The sequence below is a fragment of the Peromyscus californicus genome, unplaced genomic scaffold, assembly GCF_007827085.1.
Source record: "Peromyscus californicus insignis strain IS unplaced genomic scaffold, ASM782708v3 Scaffold_20__1_contigs__length_68692818, whole genome shotgun sequence".
NCBI lineage: Eukaryota > Metazoa > Chordata > Mammalia > Rodentia > Cricetidae > Peromyscus > Peromyscus californicus.
The window spans coordinates 63,623,378-63,640,940 of record NW_026294503.1 but is presented as its reverse complement, the minus strand read 5'-3'; the positions used below and the strand labels follow the sequence as shown (position 1 = coordinate 63,640,940).

At 49.8% G+C, this 17,563-nt stretch overlaps 1 protein-coding gene across 1 annotated transcript; it reads left to right on the top strand.

Moving 5' to 3' along the window:
• The first annotated feature begins 1,232 nt into the window (after positions 1-1,232).
• Dhh (desert hedgehog signaling molecule) lies at positions 1,233-8,595 on the top strand. The gene is made up of 3 exons (XM_052747515.1): positions 1,233-1,791; positions 4,646-4,907; positions 5,179-8,595. The coding sequence occupies exons 1-3, from the start codon at positions 1,489-1,491 to the stop codon at positions 5,802-5,804; spliced, it is 1,191 nt and encodes a 396-aa protein (XP_052603475.1). The 5' UTR covers positions 1,233-1,488; the 3' UTR covers positions 5,805-8,595.
• The last annotated feature ends 8,968 nt before the right edge of the window (positions 8,596-17,563 follow it).

Below are 17,563 nucleotides of genomic sequence, written 5' to 3'. Positions count from 1 at the left end.
ATGTGACTGTCTCAAATGAAAAAGAGAAATACGGATAAGTCTCAATAGATAGAGATAAATTGTGTGCTTGCCTAGCATATTTGAGGGCCTGGGTTTTTGTTTTTAATTATTTTAATTTTAAAAGTTTTATTTTATATGTATGGGTGTTTTGCTTGCATGTGTACTGTACCAATTGCATGCCTGGTATCTGAGGAGGCCAGGAGACAGTATTGACCCCCCCCAAAATGGAGGGTGCTAGGAATGTAACTCGGGTCATCTGGAAAAGCAGCCAGTGCTCCCAACTGCTGAGCCATCTCTCCAGCCCTGGAGGCACTGGTTTTGGTCCCATCACTACATAAACCTGGTACATGACTAATCCCAGCATTGGGAAGCTGGAGGAGAAAGCGTTCAAGGTCAGCCTTCCATGAAGTGAGTTTGAGACCGAGCCTGAGCCTGAGCTACATTAGATTCTGTCAAGGAGGGGAGGGATGAAAAGTGACCCTCTGGTGCCTGGCTGAGATTGAGGGGACACAACTGGAGAAGTGCTAGGCTGGCAAGATGAATCAGCAGGTCAAAGGACTTGCCGCACACACCTGATTAACCGGAGTTCAATCTCTAGAACTCACAGTAAAAGAACTGATGTCCAAAAGTCCTCTGACTTACACACACACATACACACACACACACACACACACACACACACACACACACGCACACGTCCTAAGCTGGATTGTGACTGTCAAACTCTGTTTCCCAGAAGATACAAACTCACCAAGGACAATGATCCTCTGGGATCCACTCTTGGTTATGGGTGATTGTGGAGAGAGAGAAATGAGGGAGACCTGAGGACCACAGAGGAAAGAGGCTTTGATTATATGCCCAAAGGACTTGCTTGGATGGCCTTGAGCAGAAATTGGAACTCAGACTTCCTGGATAACAGCAGAGGGGCTTTGACCAGAGTCGACTTTGGGAGCAAAGACTAGCAGGGGACGGTAGTTTGGTTCCTAATTTAGACTCGGAGGTAGAAGGATGCTTATCCAGGCAGCCAGGACTGTAAAGCTTCAAGGATTTCCTAAGCAGGTGCCTGCATGGTTTCCAGGATGGGACACACTTCAATGGAGTAATGAAACAGCGGTGACCGCTAGATCCCCAGCCCGGGTGGGAGGGGGCGGGACAGTCCTGGGAGAAGGGCGGGGGGGCGGGGCCAGGGACCACTTAAGGCGGAGTCAGGGCGGTTCTGGGAGCCCGGGAGCTGGGCAGCAGAGGCTGGCTGGGCCGGCACTCACCCTCGATCCACCTGCCCTGTAATGGTAGTCTATCAGTAGTAGGTTCCAGGTTCCCCGGGGCATGTAGGCAGAGTTAGCGGCTGCCCGGTGTTGGGAGCCACAAGCGCTCCAGGAACTCTAGGGGCTTCTCTATCTGCGGTGCTGGCTCCCGTGGAGATGCTCAACTGACAGCAGAGCTAGTGAGGACCAGAACGCTCCCTTTCGACCCAATTCCACTGCGCCCATGGCTCTGCCGGCCAGTCTGTTGCCCCTGTGCTGCTTGGCACTCCTGGCACTGTCTGTCCAGAGCTGCGGGCCGGGCCGCGGACCGGTCGGCCGGCGGCGTTACGTGCGCAAGCAGCTTGTGCCTCTGCTGTACAAGCAGTTTGTGCCCAGTGTGCCCGAGCGGACCCTTGGCGCGAGTGGGCCAGCGGAGGGGAGGGTAGCAAGGGGGTCCGAGCGCTTCCGCGACCTCGTACCCAATTACAACCCCGACATAATCTTCAAGGATGAGGAGAACAGCGGGGCTGACCGCCTGATGACGGAGGTAAGGAGCGCTTCTCCCCACCTGCTCTCGAGCACACCACCAACTCCTCAGTTTTCCTACCACAGCCCTGGAAGATGAACTGTCACTTCATCTCCCGAGACCTTAAACTAAAATAAAGTAAGACCTCCATCACCACATCCTCCAAGAAAGCAAATGACCTGCGGGCTGGTAGTGGTTTGGAGGTATCCGAACGGGGAGAGGCTGGGATGGGGAGGGGGAGGAGGAACTGGCTAGTGAGAGTGAATCAGGGAGAGGCTGGAGGGAGGGCGGGGAAAGGAGGATGGCGGCAGGCGAGACGGGAAATGGCTGAGGCGTGGACCGGGGGTCAGCCACCGAGCCAGGCAGGAAGGGCTGGGGTGAGCTGGGGGCCAGGAGCTGGCTAGAGTAGGTAGCCTACAGAAGGCTTTACAATTAGCCTGGCTCTTGGCCTGATGTCCAAAAGCTCTATGAGCCAAAAAGAAGGGGGCTGCGAAAGGGATAGGCAAGTCAGGTTACCAGGCCATCTACCTGAGAACCGGGTGGTCAGAAATTGCCCTTGGCATGAGAGAGGGCAATTCCTGACCACCAGGGCAGGCCTGTATTAGGGTCTAAACAACAGACTTGGGGTAAAAAGCTGTGCTCAGAACAATGGGTGCATCTGAGAATCAAAGGGTTCCTGGGCGTTCAAACAGCTCAGCTTGAGGGCTTTGCTTAGAATGAATTAGATTCAACTACCATCATGGAGCACCTGCTACAGATGGTCACTGAACCTACCTGGAATAAGGTGGGCCATGTCTTGGAAAAGAAGGACCCCCTCTGGCCATTGTTCTGGGGTGTCAGAATAGAAAGGAAATTCAGAAGGCACCCCCACTCCACCCCTCACTTTATAGCTGAGAGCTGGGCCCCGAGAGGAAAAAGCAATCTAATCAGGGCCTCACAGCTAATTAGCGGCCTTGCTGAGACTGGAATTCAGGACTCCAGGTTCCGAGTCCTATATACTTTCCATTACACCACCTAATTGTGTGTGCAGTAGGGAGGTGGGGGGGAGGGAGGGGGACGGATTTCCTCTAACTAACTGCCATAGCTCTCCAGGTTACTTTGTTAGGAAAACCTGTACAGGGAAGAGAGATTTTTTTTTTTTTTTTTGAGACACTATGTAGCCCCTGCAGGCCTGGAACTCGCAATGTAGAACTCACAGAAGTCCCGCTTCTACCTCGTGCTTGCTGGGATTAAAGTCTTGCCGGGCCAAGACTTCCAGTGATGAAGCCATCCTCTTTCCAGAAATTGAGAAGGGGCATCCATTTCCCACCGTGGTCATGGACCACTGCGGTCCTTCCCTTTAGTTGAAACCTACAGCAGGGGGACAGAAGAAGGGATAAGCTCAGGAGGCCTCAAAAGGCCCAGGAGCACCCCCGCCCAACACACACACACACACACACACACACACACACACACACACACACACACACACACACACAGTCTTGCTTATCTCCCACACCCTGGCTGCAAAAGGACTCTATTGAGTTGGCTCTGTACTGGGCTACTGCCCCCGCAGGTCAGGGCCTTCTTAGAGGCCAAAATGACACCAAGTGGGAAAGAGCTGCCACTTCTGCGCCTCTTGAGAGGTGCAGTTGACCTGAAAAGAGAGTAGGGGGGGACGCCCCTCTAGCAATCGTGTAGAATCCAAGTTTGAGGTAAGGGATGTAGAGGGACAAAGGAAAAGAAGTTGTTCTCTGCGCTCCTCCTGCGCTTCCTGCTCCCGTGGTGTCGCGGCTCTGGTGCGCGCCAAGGTCTCCAACTCCCAGACCGGAGCCGCCAAGATAACTGTGGCCTCCCTCCCCCGGGGTGCAGGCCTGCGTCTGTGGCTCCTTTTCCTCCACTCCCACCCTGCGCGCGGAGGTGGGGGTAGCTCCTGCCATTCTCAGGTGCTGCTCCTCCCACGCCTTTCAGGGCTGATTCTGGAACAGAGATGGGAGAGATGGGGGCTCCCAGGGCTGACACAGTGGCAGGCTGGGCACGCTGGGGGAGGGGACCTGGCGGGCGGGAGCAGGGATGTGGGGCGCGGCGTTCTGCCCTTTCCTCTCCCTGAGCCGGGGCGGCTGAAAAGCGTCTTTGTAGCTGGAGCTGCTGAGTCCGCTTCTCCCGACGCGTTCCCGGCCTCGGCCCGAGATTCTCGCTTAGTTAAGTCATCTCAGAGAATGGCCATTGTACTTCATGCAACCCCCGCCACCCAACCCTTTTTCCAGCAGCCTTGATCCCACGCGGCTCCTCTCGGGCACCTCTGTAGGGGCGCACCCAGACCACCAACGGGTTAATGCTAGAGGCTGAAAGGAGGAGGAGGAGGAGGAAGGAAGGAAGGAAGCGATGCCCAGTGCCAGGGAAGGCAACCAAACAAAAGATGAATCAGACGGAGGGAGGGCAGCTGGGGCCCGGGGCGGGGGTCAGGCTTAAATAGGGCTCAATTCGGGGAGCCAGGCCCTCCCTAACCAAACTTCCATCCTCCCTCTCTACGGTTCTCTCTTTGATTGGACTGAGATCCTGGAACAAATAGGGGAGAGGGGCAGGCACTGAAAACGGGGGAAATAACTGGGAATGGGGACCCCTTCTCCACCTCAGAGGGGTTAACACCATGGTTCGGTTTTCTAAGCACACCCTGGCAATGAAGTACAATTGGAGACTACACCTGTTCAAATCCTCGCTTCCCCAGGACATTCAAAAGGCGGGAGGGAATGAGGTTGGTCCAGAGGATAAAGATGCACCGATTCCTTAATGGTCCCTTCCACCTACCTCCCCCTTCCCATCCATCGCCTGCCTGGCGATGGTAGTGGAGAAACTAAAGCCTTTTACACCCCCACCCCCCCCCCCCATCCTCCAGCGTTGCAAAGAGAGGGTGAACTCTCTGGCTATTGCGGTGATGAACATGTGGCCAGGAGTGCGCCTGCGTGTGACTGAAGGCTGGGACGAGGACGGTCACCACGCTCAGGACTCACTCCACTACGAAGGCCGTGCCTTGGACATCACCACGTCCGACCGTGACCGCAATAAGTATGGTTTGCTGGCGCGCCTAGCCGTGGAAGCCGGCTTCGACTGGGTCTACTACGAGTCCCGAAACCACGTGCACGTGTCCGTCAAAGCTGGTACAGTAGAGGCCAGATGGTGGTTCACCTAAAGGGGGCTCTCTCAGGGAAACCGAGTCAATTGTAGCCTTCTTGCTACCGTAAGGGGACCAAACGGGCATTAGTGTTCTAATCCACCTTCCCACTTCCATTCAAGGTGGGACTAGATCCCTGGGAAATTGAACTGTCCCGTGACTGGTGAGGCCTGCGTTGGGCTTGACCCACGTCTTCGAGAATCTATACTTGTATTTGCTGATCTGGACTTACTCCTCTTTATGGTTGTGCCTTGCAGATAACTCACTGGCGGTCCGAGCGGGCGGCTGCTTTCCGGGAAATGCCACGGTGCGCCTGCGGAGCGGCGAGCGGAAGGGCCTAAGGGAACTCCATCGCGGTGACTGGGTGCTGGCCGCGGATGCAGCGGGCCGGGTGGTGCCCACGCCGGTGCTCCTCTTCCTGGACCGGGACTTGCAGCGCCGCGCCTCCTTCGTGGCTGTGGAGACCGAGCGGCCTCCGCGCAAACTGTTGCTCACACCCTGGCATCTGGTGTTTGCAGCTCGCGGGCCAGCGCCCGCTCCAGGTGACTTTGCACCGGTGTTCGCGCGCCGCTTACGCGCTGGGGACTCGGTGCTGGCTCCCGGCGGGGACGCGCTCCGGCCGGCTCGCGTAGCCCGTGTGGCGCGCGAGGAAGCCGTGGGCGTGTTCGCACCGCTCACTGCGCACGGGACGCTGCTGGTTAACGACGTCCTTGCGTCCTGCTACGCGGTCCTGGAGAGTCATCAGTGGGCCCATCGCGCCTTTGCCCCTTTGCGCCTGCTGCACGCGCTCGGGGCGCTGCTCCCCGGGGGTGCAGTCCAGCCGACTGGCATGCATTGGTACTCTCGACTGCTTTACCGCTTGGCGGAGGAGTTAATGGGCTGAGCGTCGGAGCACAGAAGTCCTCCAAGCTCTGGACGAAACCGAAGACGAGACATGCTAAGATCTGGGGATGTGGGCAGCTGGTGATGCTGATTGGGAGAGTGGGTGGGGAACGAGAGGAAGAAAAGAAGGACTGTACTGGAACTCCTTGGTTTAAGAGCAACTTTTAGCTGAGAGGAGTGGTCCCCGGGTCCTTGATAACCGGGTTTGCTGGTAGGCACTCTTTAATGAGGGCTTTTTTTTTTTTTAAATCTTCTGCAGTGCCTCAGTCCCACCCGATAATTTTATTTTCTATTTATAAATTGTAATATAATGATCTGCTGGCCCAGCCCACCAAGGTGAGGACCTGGAGTGGGGCGTTAACACTGACACAGCCAGCCAATCTGACGTCTCACACTTACATTTTCCTGCAGGTGGCTTAATAAAGGGAAGGCTTATTGGAAAGCACCTTCACTCAGAGGCACTTCACCGCCAAAGAGCGGGAGAATGGGGATTAACCAGAATCAACACCTTCCGTCCAACCAACCCTCCCTTCTTCCTCAGCAGGGCCTTTCAAACTCTTTTGTTTCAGAGGGTAATCCGAACCCATCAGCAACAGACCAGAAATGTCCTGCCCTTTTTTTGGTACTGGTCCTACCCCCAGCTGGGACTGGTACTGTGCTTATGAGTATATATACCAACTTGAGGGTGGAGGTGGGGCTTACCGAGGGAGCCTGAAGATTGATGCTCAAAGCATTTGGAGTCTTCTTTTTTATGTAAATTTTAAAATTCATTTTACATACCAACCACAGATCCCCCTCTCATCCCTCCTCCTGCTCCCTGCATTTGGAGTCTTCTATTAGCTGTTCTGGCCTATCCCTGTAGACTGAATCAGCCCAGCTGCCATCCTGCCTGCTGATGAAGTGGTCTGATTCTTTTTTTTTTTCCTAGGATTTTGCTAGGCCAACTTAGGAACTATGCGTGTTCCTTACAGTCCACACACATTTGTGGCCCAAACAAAAACTCTAGAGTGACCAAGAATGGTGGCACATGCCTGTAATTCCAACACTCTGGAGATGGAGAAAGGACAACCAGGAGGACCATGAGTTCAAGGCTAACTGGGCTTAATAGTGGGGGGGCGGGGCAGGAGAGGACAGGTTTTGGCTTGGGTGTATCTGAGGGAGACAGGCTCCTCTGTTAGGCTCTAGCGTTACAGTGTGAGTTTCTTCCCTAAGTCCTGGTGATGGTTCTGCCAATTTTCCAACCCCTTCCTTCCCTTTTCTGGTTGCTGACTGTGCTTCTTTGGTGTGGGTGTTTTGGGGAATCTTTGGATTCCAACATGGCAGACACCTGAAATGCAGGTAGATTGATGTCCCTGAGCTAGGAATGCGCAGGTGGGCCTCCTCTGGAAGTAGAGTAAGTAGGATCCAAGGGATGGTCAAGAGTGGTTGGTATTTCCAGGGACTGGGCCCAAGCCTGCTACATCTATGTTGCCAGAAAGATTGGCTCTGTTCTGAGCATCTGAGTCCAGCCTATGTGTACGCTGCCCTCTGGTGGCATTAGGGAGAATTCTAAGCCTAGGCACATAGGCAAACAGTCCCCCCACCCACTACCACCACCACCACTCCTCCCCTTTCTCTGTCTCTCTGTCTCTCTGTCTCTCTCTCTCTCTCTCTCTCTCACCGGACTTGCTCACAGGAACCATGTCCCAGAAGGCAGAACTGACGCCCGGGACTTGTTAAGCTTTTAGCACTGTGCCACTGTGTCCGGAGACGGTGAAGGACCTGCTTGCTTCTCTTTCAGTCCTTGGCAGTTTTACAGCCCTGTGCCTAGTTCAGCTCTGTGGCTCTGGGAAGCCAGAGGTATAGGTAACGGTGTAGACTTTCTCATGTCCCTCACTCTGGTGACCCTCAAATCTTGTGGTCCAGAGGTAAAAGTAAATAAGAGTTCCAAATAGTGCCTGATGAAGGCCCTCCCATTCACCAATGTCCTCAGTCTACATTCTCCGAGTACCCATTACCACCCTGCCTTCCTTCTCCTTGTCTCAGAGACACATCCCAAACAATAGCCTTTTCTGCTTTCTTTCCCTACTCTTGTCCTGCTTCTCGAAGACCTTGGTACCTTCTGTCTTATCACCCTGTGATGAGCAACCTGATAAGCTAATTAGTCTTTGTGTGTCGCTGGGCAACCTGTGTTTACTACCTTTCCTAAGTATGACATGTATCTAAACTGCTGAGACTAAGGCCTTTAACCAGAAAACCATAATGACTGCCTGGGAAACTAGCTCAGTAGCAGAGCATTACGCTAGTGTGCACAGAGCCCAAGGTCAGTCCCCAGCACCACTCAGATGACTATGTATGTATTTGGGGATAAGGAGAAGAGCCCGGTTATCATTAAATCGCATTCTGTAGGTTACTTCCCAGGCTTGAGGTTCACCTTCCCCCCCTCTAACATCATCCCTTGAGGCCCCTCCCAGCTATCTAAAAAAATACCCTCTGTCTGCAAACAGGTCAATGCACCATCTGCTTGAAGCAGGCGGGCACACTAACTTGCCACAGAGCACCTTCCAAGTGCAGCAACTCTTTCCAACACGGGAACTGCGCAAACATTGTCCATTCTTTGCATTTTTTTTTTCTCATTGCTGCGCTGCAGTCTGCTGTCTATACTCCACTAAATGCAAGATTTAGGGGTTGAATTTTGTTTTGATTTTCAAGCTGGGCACGGTAGCTGGTGTCCATAATCCCAGCACTGAAGCTAAGACAGGAGGATCCTCTTGTGTTCGAGGGCAGCCTGGGTTACCTAATGAGAGCCAGCTACAAACAAACCTTTTTTTTTTTTTTTAATCAGATGCAACATGACACATTCGAATTTATTTATTTATTTACTCAGAGATTAGTCTCCCCTTGAGCTCATAATATTCCTGCCTCAGCTTCCAGAATGTTGGGACTGGGTGTGTTTTAGAATGAAAGTATAATTATACAGGCGGCGGCGGTAGTACATGCCTTTAATCCCAGCACTCAGGAGGCAGTGGCAAGCAGACCTCTGAATTCGAAACCAGCCTGATCTACTGAGTGAGTACCAGAATGGCTAGGGCTACACAGAGAAACACTGTTTCAAAAAACCACGGGGGGGGGGGGGGGGGGGGGGGGGGGAGAGCGGGCGGGGGGGGGGGGGACAGAAAGAAAGAAAAGAAAAAAGAAAGTATAATTACGAGTAATTGTGGCTGTACTGTGGCCTGTTAGTGCACACCTTTAATTCCCACACTTGGGAGGCAAAGGAAGCTGGCTCTCCATGAATCTGAGGCCAGCCTGATCTACTGAGAACTCCAAACTAGCCAGGGCTAAACAGAGACACCCTGTCTCAGAAACAATAACAAACCTTCCAAAACAAAGATATAAAAAATTTTGGGTAGAGAGATAGCTCAGAAGTTAAGAACAAAAAAAGCCTAACCCTCTTTTGAGAATTTCAGACTATTTTGTGATAACCCTGGTAAGAGCTCTACATACAGGGTCATCTGAGTTAGAACCTGCTACCCAAAGGTTCAGCTGACTTTAAGTCCATTCTTTTTCCAAGCAAGAATTGCTGAACAGTTACAGTTGAACACTGTATTAGGCTTTGAAAACCACACAAAAGATCAAGAAACCACATTCTAGAGAAATAACCATTAATGTATAAATGCATAGGCTTACTAAAGCAATGTTATTATCTAGGATGAATCCAACTGCCAATATATGCCATATTGGTGCAGAGAAGGCCTTGTGGGTAGAGGAGGGTTGAAATAGGGTTGTTGACGGGTGTGTAGGTGGGCAAGGCTGGAAAGGATGTCTCAGGCAGGAACTTGGCATCTGGGAGGATGTGTGGCCTTTGACAGTAGAGATGCTGGGACTATGTAGCTTATGTTACTGAGGACTCAGTACGCACTGGGCCGAACTCAAGCACGCACGGTATGTGTATTCTCATTCAATCCTCACACAGTTACAGTAAATCCACAGGTGAGAAACTCAGGAAAACACGTTTGTTTGCCTTCCCCCTCCCCCTTCTAAGACACGGTATTATTCTGTAGCCTAGGCTTAGAGCTCACTGTGTTGCTCAGACTAGCCTCAAACTCCAGGCAGTCCTCCTGCTTAGGCTCCAGCATGCTGGGAGTCCAGGTGTGAGCCAGCCACCACATCCGGTTCACAGCAGAGCTGTAAGTCGTTATCCGGGGGTGCTCCAGCCAATGCATGACAGAGTGGGAGAGGAGAGTGTTCTGATGGATGCTGGGATTTGTGGTCTTGAGTTGCTATTCATTTTGCTTGGCCCTCTCATTACGTGGCTACAAAGTCCACGTAGCTCCCCTCCCCCACTTCAAAGCAGCGGAGCCATTTTATTTAAAGCAAAGAAGTAGAATACACTGCAAGAGAGCATAGGACACATGACTGAGGAAACTCAAGGGACCATTGCAGCTTGAAAAAAAAAAAGATTTAGGCTGGGTGGTGGTGGCCCACTCAGGAGGCAGAGCCCAGGTGGATCTCTGTGAGTTTGAGGCCAGCCTGGTCTACAGAGTGAGTTCCAGGACAGGCACCAAAACTACATGGAGAAACCCTGTCTCGGAAAACCAAAAACACCAAACCAAACCAAACAAACAAGCCTGTAAGCCTGTATTTAAGACCTCCGACCTCCTTCAATAAACGGCATTCGGCATTAAAAAAAAAAAGAAAGAAAGAAAAAGAAAAGAAGAAGCAAAACTAGCCACCGGGAAAAACAAAACAAAAACAACAACAACAAAAACCACTGCCGCCCAGCTACCCCATACATCTTTTAAAATTATTTTTATTTTTATTTATTTCTATTGTATGTGTGTGCTTCTACTTCACCAGTGTACCACTTGAGTGTAGTTCTGCTCCAGGTCAGAAGAGGGCATTATTCCCTTTAAACTGAAGTTACAGCAGTTGAGAGCTGCCATGTGGGTGTTGAGAATCAAAGCCAGGTCCTCTCTGTAAAAGCAGCAAATGCCCTTAGCCACTGACCATCTCTCCAGCTCCTCCCCACCTCTAGAGGAAGGACCATAGGTGAGAACATGGGGGAAGACTTTGTCTCGAACCCTTACTAGAAACTGAATCTGGAAGAACATTGGTGTTGGGCTTCCAAACTCCAGAATTATGACAAATTAATGATTGACTTATTGTTATTACAAGGGAGGATCTCATTCTGCAGCCCACGCTGGCCTGTTGCTCACTTTGTAAACCAGGCTGGCCTCAATCTCATGGCAATTGTGCCTCAGTCTCCGAGTGTTAGGAATACAGATGTGAGCCAGCATGTCCTGCTAACATCTGTGACATTTTATCATGATAGCAGACTTCCGGTCTTTAGGAAGAGACCAGTGTCAAAGCAAAGACTTAATGAAAAGAATCTTCTCTTTTGCTGGTCATAGCAGCTTACATTATCACCCTGCTCTCCGGAGCAGAAGCAGGAAGATCAGAGCTCTGGGCCAGCTTTGGCTACTGGAGAGTTTTAAAGCAGCCTGAGATTCTGTCTCAAAAAACAAAAAGACCTGGGGAAGCAGCTCAGCCATGAAGAGCACTCACTGTTCTTTCAGAGGACTAGAGTTCAGTTTCCAGGAATCATGTAGGGCCACTCACAACTACTTGTGAACTCTAGCTCCTGGGGGTCCAATGCCCTCTTCTGGTCTCTGCAGGGGCTGCACCCATATGCACACACATAATTAAATGCTAAAAGTAAAACCTTTAAACAAAACAAAACAAAACAAAAAGAGTTGTTGAAAATCATCATCTATCCTTTTTTATACATAATTTATTTGTATTTTATGTGCACTGGTGTTTGGCCTGCATGCGTGTCTGTGTGAGGGTGTCAGATCCCCTGGACAGCTGGGTGGGCGAGGACACAGCAGGACTTGGTGGGCAAGGACACAACAGGACTCTGTTACCCTCTAGTCTCGGATTTGCTTCTTTGGAAACCCAAGTCCAGACCTGCCTCTAAACCTATCTCCATCGGGCCCTAGCACCTAAGTACGGCGTCCAAATAGAACTCTTTCTTTGTTGTTCTCTGTGGCTTTCAAGCAGTCCTATGAGGAGAGCCTTGGCTTAGCTTGGAGCCGGTGTCCACAGGCTGAGACAGAGCTGCCCCCCTAACAGCCAGGCCTGGGCTGGACACTGCAGCTGCCCAGGGAACAGCTGCTTAAGCCCCAGCAGCTGCGGCAGCTGACACTCCTCTCATTCCCACCACGCATGCCCCTTCGTTGCCGGAGTCCTTGGCTAGTCTACGTGATCTCACAGACTTTTTCTTTTTAAAGACAGGATCTCACTATGTGACCCTGGCGGTCCTAGAACTTGCTATATAGACCAGCCTGGTCTTGAACTCAAAGATATCCTCCTGCCTCTGCTGGAATTAAAAGGGTGCACCACCATGCCCGACTTAAGATTGCCTAAAATCTTTGAGAGTGGGTATTATGGATTTTTTTTTCCTTTTTCTTTTAAAAGATTTATTTATTATGTATATAGTGCCCTGCCTGCAAGCCAGAAGAGGGCACCAGATCCCATTATAGATGGCTGTGAGCCACCATGTGGTTGCTGGGAATTGAACTCAGGACCTCTGGAAGAGCAGCCAGTGCTCTTAACCTCTGAGCCATCTCTCCAGCCCCCTTTTTTTTCCTTTTAAACTAAATGAGCCAAGTCTCCTATCTACTTTTCCCTGGCACTGGTGGCCCCCAAACCCCCAAACCCCTTGGACCGCTGTAGGAAGCATAGTGTGAGTCTAAATCTCACACACAGCCTCCCTTTTCTCTCTCCTTTTATAAACTGATGGGGATGGAGTTTTTGAGGAAGAATGTGGAGGAAGAATGGAGTTTGGTTTTGAATGATAAAGTTGTCTAGGGATGACGGCACATGTCTGGTAGGATGAGAAGGTAGGTAGATTTCTCTTTCTTTCAAAGACTCTATGATAAGTCATAGAAATTCTTGCAAGCATCTTGGAGAGAATGAGTATCATGCCAGAAGCAGCCACTTTTCTTTTATTTTGTTATATGTGCACTTCTGTCTGTGTGAGGGTGTCGGATCCCCTGGAACTGGAGTTGCAGACAGTTGTGAGCTGCCATGTGGGTGCTGGGAATTGAACCCAGGTCCTCTGGAAGAGCAGCCAGTGCTCTTAACCACTGAGCCATCTCCTCGGTAGTCACTTTTAAACTGACTGCTTCTCATGGGATGGTGATTGTACATCTAGAAACCAATAGAGCTTTCTGTGTCCTTTTAGGCTCTTATTCATCACTTGTGTTCTCCAGGAAATCACTTTGTCTGGGGTGCCAGAGGCCATGGCGAAGGGCTGGACAGGAGGCTGGAAAACCCGAGGTGCTGTAAGATTTAAACAAGGTGAATTAACACTCAAGAAGAGGTCAGATACGGGGACTGTCGCTGCCGTGACTATTTATCAGGCCCTGCAAATACTGGTAGGCTTTGGACTGTACTAAGGATATCTTACACCACCTCTCTTTCTGGTTGATGTTGAAATCGAAAGTCTTGCTGCCTTGCCTCGACAGCCTTGATCACCTGGCTCCACTTGAGCACCAATGAGACACTCCTGCCTCAACTAACCCAAAGGATGAGGTTATAGGCATCTACCTATACACAGGAGACTTTGAAGATGGAGTTATGTGAGTAGAGAAATGAATGCAATTAAGCTTGGGGGAAGTGGTAGGATCAGACTTGAGCTTTAAAAGGACTGTTTGAGTCCCAGCATGATAGCAGGTCTGCTGTCTCTGCTATTCTCACAAAACCAGGTGTAGTAGTTATAGTGACCCTGCCCAGGAGGCTGAAGCGGGAGACTTGTGAGTCAGGCCGACTTGGGCCTGTAAGTTCAAGGCCAGCCTGGGTAACTTAGTAAGACCCTGCCCCAAAATACAAATTTAAAGATTTATTATTTTTATTTTATGTGCATGAGTGCTTTGCCTGCCTGCATGTATGTGCACCATGTGGGTGCCTGGTGTGAGCAGGGGCTCGAAGAGGGCATCAGATTCCCTGGAACTGGAGTTACAGATGGGTGTGGGCTGCCATGTGGGTGCTGGGAACTGAACCAGAGTCCTCAGGAAGAGCAGCAAGTTTATTTAACTGCTGGGCCATGTCAGCAGGCCTTTCAAAATATAAATTGAAAAACTAGATAGGGAGGTAGCTCAGGCTCAGTACAGAGCTTGCCTAGAATATATGGGCCCTACGCACAATTCCCAGGACTACCACTACCAGTACTAATACGTATATAAATATATATGTATATGTTTATGTGTAAGTAAATGAGACCCAAGCACATACTTGTAATCCTAGCCCTTGGGAGGTGGAGTCCACAGGACCCAGAGTTTAAAGCCAGTTCTCAGTTTTACAGCAAATTTGAAGCCAGCATAAGTAACAAGAGACCTGTCTCAAAAACAAACACAAGGGGCTGGAGAGATGGCTCAGAGGTTAAGAGCACTGCTTGTTCTTCCAAAGGTCCTGAGTTCAATTCCCAGCAACCACATGGTGGCTCACAACCATCTGTAATGAGATCTGGTACCCTCTTCTGGCTTGCAGGGATATGTGCAAACAGAACACTGTATACATAATAAATAAATAAATCTTAAACAAACAAACACAAAAAACAACTAAAAATACAATCAAAAGCCACGTGGTGGTGGCGCACACCTTTAATCCCAGCACTCAGGAGGCGGAGGCAGGCGGATCTCTGTGAGTTCAAGGCCAACCCGGTCTACAAAGAAAGTTCCAGGACAGCCAGGGCTACACAGAGAAACTGTCTTGAAAACAACAAAACAAAAAATTATAATCTCATTTAAACTTTGGAATATGAAAATGTTGCTTTTAAATATCAATATAAAATATTAGAATTTAGATGTGATGCCTGAAGGTGACCTGATTGTGTGGCCATGGGGTGACGACATCAGAAAAGAGTCAAGAACTGTCGAGATGCCGGGCCATGTCAATGCCACTTCCCTCAGCTTTGTTATGTGAGGTTTGTTTAAAGTGTTGGAACTGTGCTTTCTGTATTTTTTTTTTTTTATTAAATTATACTAGCGATTAAACACAGGCTTGTGTTTGCTCGAAGGTACTTTCCCACTGAGCTATATCCTCAGTCTCAAGTAGGTTCTTACCACTCAAGTAGCTACAATAAACTAGATACGAGCAAGTTCAGGTTGCTGTAGGTTAGATACTCAACTTGGAGGTTTGTTTCCTCAGTTGACATAGACAGCCTCGGTGTTTGCTATGAAGCAGGGTGTCAAGAGTGGGTGGAAGTTGCCTGGCGGTGGTGGCACACGCCTTTAATCCCAGCACTCGGGAGGCAGAGGCAGGCGGATCTCTGTGAGTTCGAGGTCAGCCTGGTCTACAGAGTGAGTTCCAGGAATGTCAGAGCTAGGTAGAGAGACCCTGTCTCAAAAACACCAAACTCAATCCAAACAATAAAAAAATATAAAATACAAAAACAAATAAAAATCTCCCCAAACCCCAGATAGTGGTAAAAAAGCCACGGCTGCCAAGTATTAATGTTTATTATTGTTGTTTTTTTGAGACAGGGTTTCTCTGTGTAGCCCTGGCTATCCTTGATCTTACTCTGTAGACCAGGCTGACCTCAAACTCAGAGCCTGAGTGCTGGCATTAAAGGCGTGCACCACCACCGCCCAGTGTTGTTTATGATGATAATGATTTTTATTATACATCAGCTAGGCAGTGATCTGGAGTTGTAGAAAACAAAGAAGCCCTGTGAAGCACAGCATTAGTCAGAATTTTGTGTCTCTGTGACCAAATACCCAAGAAACACTACTTCAAGGAGGGAGAGGTCTATTTTGGCTCAGAATTCCATAGGGTTGGTCCATGGTCACAAAAGGAGGCAAACAGGAAGGGACCAGAGTGAACTAGAGCCTCAGGAGCGCCCTCCACCAATGGCCTTCTTCCTCTGTTCTCTCTCTCACCAAGGGATGAATCCATTTATTAATTTGGAGCTCCCATGACATAATTGTCTCTTTTAGTTTATTTATTTATTTTTTTAATTTTTTATTTCATGTGCACGGATCCCCTGGAACTGGAGTTACGGTTGTGAGCTGCCATGTGGGTGCTGGGAATTGAACCTGGGTCCTCTGGAAGAACAGTCAGTGCTATTTAACTGCTGAGCCATCTCTTCAGGCCCCCCACCCCCACGTGTGTGTGTGTGTGTGTGTGTGTGTGTGTGTGTGTGTGTGTGTGTGTTCTGGGGGTTGAACACAAGGCAGGCCTCATATATGCCACAAAGTCACAATTCTAACCTCTGTGAAGAAATTGAAATGCCAGGAAAACCAGACTTGGCCTGTCATGTCGATCTCTTTCAACAAACCTCAGGCAGTGTCTGGTCCAGAGCGTGTAGAACATGTTCAACACACTTTGTTGTTGTTGTTTTGAGACAGAGTTTCTCTGTGTAATAGTCCTGGCTGTCCTGGAACTCACTTTGGAGACCAAGCTGGCCTTGAACTCAAGTGCTGGGATCAAAGGTGTGCACTACCACCGCCCAGCTCTCTCTCTCTCTCTTTTTTAAGACAGGGTCTCTTGGGCTCAAACTCACTCTATGGCTTAAGGCCATAATGAGTTTGAACTCCTGACCTTCCTGTCTTCACCTCTTAAATCCTAGGGCCTAGGCCACCAAGTCTGTTTTTTTTTTTTTTTTTTTTTGGACAATGTCTTACATATGAGTCTTGGAAGGCTTGATAACTGTTTAGCCCAGGCTGGTCTTGAACTCACAGTGTCTTCCTGCCTCAATTCTTGAATTTGAGTTCAGAGATCAAAAAATATTTGTTGAGCCAGGCAGTGGTGGCACACATTAATCCCAGCACTCAGGAGACAGAGGCAGTTGGATCTTTGTGAGTTCAAAGCCAGCCTGGTCTATGGAAGGAGTTCCAGACAGCCAGGGCTACACAGTGAAACCTTGTTTCGAAAAATAAACAACAACAAAAAGTTAAATAAATGAATGCCCTGATTAAGATAAGGAAACATCAGACTGCACAGTCACACACTGAAGCAATTTCCCCAAGACTAAGAACTCCAGTTCTAAGATTATATCCTAGACGACTAAAAACTACCAACAAAAGGTCCAGGCTGAATGTTGGGGAAAGCAGGTGATAGACTGGAACTCTGTCTTTTCCTAGCCCAGAGACCATTGAAAACAGAAGCCTAGAATCCTTTTTTTTTTTTCCCCCCACAAGACAAGGTTTCTTCATGTAGCTCTGGATGTTCTGGAACTCACTCTGTAGACCAGGCTGGCCTCGAACTCACTGAGAGATCCACCTCTCCCTGCCTCCTGAGTTCTGGGATTAAAGGCGTGCACCAGCACTGCCGCCTTCAGAGGCCTAGAATCTTTTCAACAAGACCTCCATCCTAAAGCTACTTGTAGTGGTACCCCATTTTAATCTAGCACTGGGGAAGTAGAGGCAAGCCAGCATGGTGTACATAGAGAGTTAAAGGCCAGCCAGGGTTACAAGATCAGACCCTGTCTGAAAAACACAAAAACCAAAACCCAACACTCCAGCCAACCGCAGCAGGTATCTTCCTTTTCATTTCGTATTTTCACAACGGGTGTTTTTCTATCTACGATTCGCAGCCTCTTTGGCTAGGCTGCAAAGCAAATGGGCAAGTACCTCTAGGACCCCGGGTTCCTTTCTCTTTCTTTATGAATGAACAGGCTCGGGTCTACGCATGTGCAGCTCCCAAAGCTCCCGCTCCACGTGAGGCCCACCCGTTCCTCCTTGTGGGAGACTCCGCCCTCCTTCATTCTAATGGACCAAT

Excerpts from the sequence above, each read along its gene's own strand:
- Dhh (XM_052747515.1), top strand. The coding sequence starts at position 1,489 with ATGGCTCTGCCGGCCAGTCTGTTGCCCCTGTGCTGCTTGGCACTCCTG. Across the intron at positions 1,792-4,645 it reads CTGACCGCCTGATGACGGAG|CGTTGCAAAGAGAGGGTGAA; the intron begins GTAAGGAGCGCT and ends CCCATCCTCCAG. Across the intron at positions 4,908-5,178 it reads GCACGTGTCCGTCAAAGCTG|ATAACTCACTGGCGGTCCGA; the intron begins GTACAGTAGAGG and ends TGTGCCTTGCAG.